The sequence below is a fragment of the Electrona antarctica genome, assembly GCF_951216825.1.
Source record: "Electrona antarctica genome assembly, chromosome: 14".
Lineage (NCBI taxonomy): Eukaryota > Metazoa > Chordata > Actinopteri > Myctophiformes > Myctophidae > Electrona > Electrona antarctica.
In genome coordinates, this window is record NC_136795.1 from 11577283 (window position 1) to 11582121 (window position 4839).

Below are 4839 nucleotides of genomic sequence, written 5' to 3' on the forward strand. Positions count from 1 at the left end.
GTCGTGATCCCTGAGGGGATATTACTTTTCTGCATGACCCAGCAGTATGCTGCCTAGGTGAGAGCATAGGTACACCTTGACACAAAGCCTGGAGGAGCCGAGGATTGAAAGGGGGCCCGGCCTCTCTACCTACTGGCCCCTATTCTACCGGAGTTGAACCGGTCCAGTTATTCTTTCCCACCTAATATTCAACTAGTTCAGAGTGTTTCCACTGAAAATGAATTAGTTCAGAACCCTTGGTTCAGAACTGGAACCATAAAATGGCTGCCGGTTCCGTGCAAACACCAAAGGTTCCTAGAATCTAGAACGGAACCAGTTCTAGAGCCAAAGTTATTTTGGTGGAAAAGGGGCCACTGAGCCACTGGCAGGCTGGGCTTTAATCGGTGTTCTTGCTAACCCACTGTTAGTATGTGTTCTCCGAGAAATGTTCAAATCCATCCACGGTGTGGCAATAAACAAAACAAATCGCAATAAAGTCAAGAAAGTATGTTTTATTTTATCCACAAAAAAGGCCAGCAAATGGGTTAGCTGTGCATGTGTTGAATGAATCTCTAGTTAAAAGTACAACAATAAATTTCACAGCGTTTGTCATCAACGATACACCATAATAATATACAAAAACACTGCTCTGTGAACAAAATGTCGATCGTGATTCTCCGTACCGTTCATGTACAGTATCTCAAATCATCACACGGAAAACGGAAACCAGGCTGTAAGGAATGATATCAAATCAATAATACGATAAAGACAGAGTTATCAGTCTGAGTCTGTAGTGTGAGTTATTGATTGTATGCTGCATGAAGTTTGTTAATAATTAAATGTCATACTGAAATATTTAAAGTAAGCATTAGAAGGCACACATACGTTTTCGCACAACAGCAGTTAAGTTGGCACTTGAAATTTGAGGAGATAAACATGGTAAAGCACACCCTCCTTTCCTCACATCTTCTTTTATTCTAATGCTTTCAGATGATGAAACACTAACTGATGACCTGAAGTCCAGATTGTGTGTCAGTTAATTTGTTTTATTCGTGGAAACGGTCGTGTTTTGCTTATGTGTGTCTTGCACAGGGAAAAGGCACACATAATAAATGCACTTTTCTGTCTCTCTGACACATACTGTACGCACGCAGCCACGCACGTACCCACACACGTACCCACGCACACACGCATGCACACACACACACACACACACACACACACACACACACACACACACACACACACACACACACACACACACACACACACACACACACACACACACACACACACACACATCCGTGTCATCCTGTCTGCATCCGTGCATACAGTAGGTCCAGCTGACATGTCACTCAGTGAGTATGGTGTTATCTTACTCCATTTCCTTTAACCCTAGATCATGACTAATCGCAATTTGTCAGGCATAGCTTTCAGACACCTGTTGTGTCCTGTTCTGTTGGTCCCTGCTCTGTTTGCTTGCAACTTGGAATGAAGATATTATTGATTATTGGTCTTCAATGGAATTATATTAAATGTACTGTACTTGCACTGTACTGCACTCGATTCACTGATTTTAATTAATGACAAAACAATAATGTAAATAACCACACCCACATTACATGTGTAGAACTACTTAGGAACAAAAATAAAATAAAACAAAATGTAATGAACATAAATACAGGTAAGACTTCTAAGTCAAAATGACTGATTCAAACGAGTCATTGGATTAAGACTGGTTCACTGATGTAAATGGAAATGGCTGAATATTCTGTGATATAGTTCTGGCCCTCACTGGAAATCTCAACTGCAAAATCACTTAATTGGTCCTGGGCACATTATCCAGTGAATCTGCTCTTCCATCTGCTTCACAACAGAGTTGGGCCAAACAGTTTCTCTCCTACACAACTCAGTGGCAGGCCTTTGCTTTGCCTTAGGCGTGCGCACACACGTGCAGTCCCAGTTTAAACTGGAAAGAGGGGGATGTACAAGTGGTAGGCGTTGGCAATATGTCCTCATGGAGGAGTTTTCTCGCCAACAACACAACCTATCTCTGTGTAAAAGGTCTATACAAGAATGGTGTTGTTGTTGTTTTATCATCAGGCAAATGGATATAACTTTGTATAAAATCAGCAGGCACTTTTTTTTTTCCTCTTCTCCTTTCCTGTTTAAACGGCCACAGGTAGACTACTACCCCCTACCGCTCTCCTCCTCCTTGCTTCCTTCATTAGTAGTGCATCAATCTGAACGAGTCTCAGCTCTCTGTGCGGCCTCGTGCAACGACCGTCCACCTCCGGGCCCCGGCCCCCTACGGCCTGGACAGCGTGGTGTAGACCGGCTGGTCCCAACTGGACGCAGTGGGGCTGTGGGCAGGGCCCATGGACAGACTGTTGAGGATGGGACTGCCGTAGGGCCTCCTGGACGAGTGGAAGTAGGGGTACTGGTAGAGGCTGGAGGGGTAGCCAGAGTAGGGGTTGTAATAGTTGGAGCTCTGGAGGTCGGTATAGTCACACTGGGAGCTGGAGAAGGAGGCCGCGGCCGACGTGGCCGAGGTGACGCAGGCCTGGCCGCCGTAGGAGCCATAGTCGTGGGAGGGGGACCCGTGGGAGTGCTCGCTGTAGTGGCTGGGACTGAGCTGCTCCGTCTTGATGTGGGCCCGGTGCTGCGGGCCCGCCTCACCGCCGCTCGCCGGGGAGGACGCGGACATAGCGTTCTTGCGGCTCCAAGCCGCGGGGTGGCCACCGTAGGAGTAGGCGCCGCCGGCCGCCGGGTTCTGCCCGTGACCGTGGTGGTCCGAGGACAGGGCGGAGGAGGGGGGCACACCGCCGTGGCCGTTGAGCGGGAGGTACTGGTCGAACTCGTGCACGTCGAAGGCCTCCATGTTGCTGATGACGTCGGTGCTGAGCTCCGAGATGTCCACGTTGCTGAAGTCGATGTTCTGCCGGCCGTTCTCCATGAGACGCCGGCCCGCCTCGTGCTTCAGGTCCTGCTTCACGCCGTGGTGCAGGTCCGTTTTAGGGGTGGTGGGGGGCGTAGGGGGACCGTGGGGTTGGCCTGTGGAGAGCATCGAGCACAGGACTGAGTTTAATGCAATACATAAAGTCTGCTATGCAATAATACTACCACCTATTATGGTAACACTAAAACAATCATTTTATGTATATGCATAGGCTACAACACTTTATCATGCATCTATGTATATTTCATCAGACTAAGCTGAAACAACTTTAATTAGCACCTGCATCTATCGTTTAGTTTATTTATTTGTTGAATTATATCCCCGGTTCCTCAGCTCACCTGCATGTTCAGGGTGATGGTGTCCATCAGCCATCCCCGCCAGTCCTCCCATCCCTGGCTCAGCTTTGTACATCTGATGAGACAGATCGGGTCCAGGGTCTGTCTCGCTCTGGCCCGGCTTCACGTTCTTCCTTCTCCGTGGCTGGTACTTGTAGTCCGGATGGTCTTTCTTGTGTTGAACCCGAAGCCTCTCTGCCTCTTCTACGAAAGGCCTCTTTTCGTTATCTGAGAGCAAGCTATATAGTTGAAAGATAATTATTATTTTATTAGCACGTACGCTTAAGCACATGAAGTTCATTTTAGTCTTACATCTAATATTCAATTAGTCGGCCTATTTTATCCAAAACCTTCCCATATTGTTATATTCAAAATTATTTAAAAAAGTTAGACAATTCTAACTGTCAATAAAATAGGCTTGTTAAAACAGGGATTACGCCGTATTTTTTGGTAACAAAATCGCTAGACTCCCTCGATCTAGACCAAAATAGTGCAAGGGACAATTTATTTTACATTATGACATCAAATTCAAATTTCGTATCCACCATAATTTCTCGCAAAACGGCCGACTTACCGCCATAGTTTCCCCAGTGTTTTGCTTAGCTCGGCGTTGTGCAGGTGAGGATACTGGTCGGCGAGCTTTCTGCGCGCCGCCTGCGCCCACACCATGAACGCGTTCATGGGTCTCTTGACGTGAGGTTTGCTCTTCAGAGCTCCGTTCCCCCGGACGGGCATGGGGACCAGGGACCAGTCGTATCCCTTGAGCACCTGAGAGACCGCATCTCGTATGCATGCGGGGAAGCGCTCGTCGTCCTCGACGTCCTTCTTGCCCAGGCCGGCGATCAAAGCCGATCCCTGGGATCCCTGGCCGTCCGAGCCCGCCGGCGAGGACGGAGCGTCCGAGTCCGACTCATCCTGTGACATGGAACTGTTGGTGCCCGAGGGACTGCACGGCGGGTCGCTAAAGGACTTGTCGTGCTCCTCCGTCATTTTTAACATGATTCGATCGGCTTCTTGGGGATGGAAATCCAAAAAAAGAAAATAAACTGATCTTCTATTTTAAAAGTGCGTCCGATTATTCAAGTGTGGATAGCCTAAACTGGCAGTGCGCCTTTTACGCACGGGGAACCATGGTAGGTAAATTCCTTTACACTTTCAGCAAATGTCGATCCGCCCGCTGTTTTCCTTGCCTGTGTTTGTTTTTATTCGGTCTTGTTTTCGCTATAATGTCACACGGGTGGTACAGTTGTAGAAGTAGAGGTCCGCAATGTGAGTGCAGAAGCTGAGCGATAGAACAACTTTAGTGTGGCGTTTAAGCTCTCACTCCACCTTCCGCACGGGATTGGCTGGATCAAATCACCACCTGCTCCCCATTGGTGGAAGGTTTTATGGGCAGTATAAAGTTTATTTTTTTCCCCTCCTCGATGGTGACACATTTCTGTTTTTATTACAGTTCTGCATGTTGCACGCGGGTATGTTGAAATGTACATTGTAATGTAAATGTAGTCTCTGTTGTAAACTCGAACGCTGAAAAGTGGTGAACTTGAGATGTAGCCTATATAAGGC

The 4839-nt window shown here is 47.6% G+C and overlaps 1 protein-coding gene across 1 annotated transcript; it reads right to left on the bottom strand.

The window, feature by feature from the left end:
• Nucleotides 1-483: 483 nt before the first annotated feature.
• Nucleotides 484-4528, bottom strand: LOC306936683 (transcription factor Sox-8-like). Its single transcript, XM_079520285.1, is given in 4 exon segments — nt 484-2326; nt 2328-3033; nt 3277-3512; nt 3848-4528. Coding segments are annotated over 4 exon segments (1476 nt in total). The 5' UTR covers nt 4273-4528; the 3' UTR covers nt 484-2217.
• Nucleotides 4529-4839: the final 311 nt, after the last annotated feature.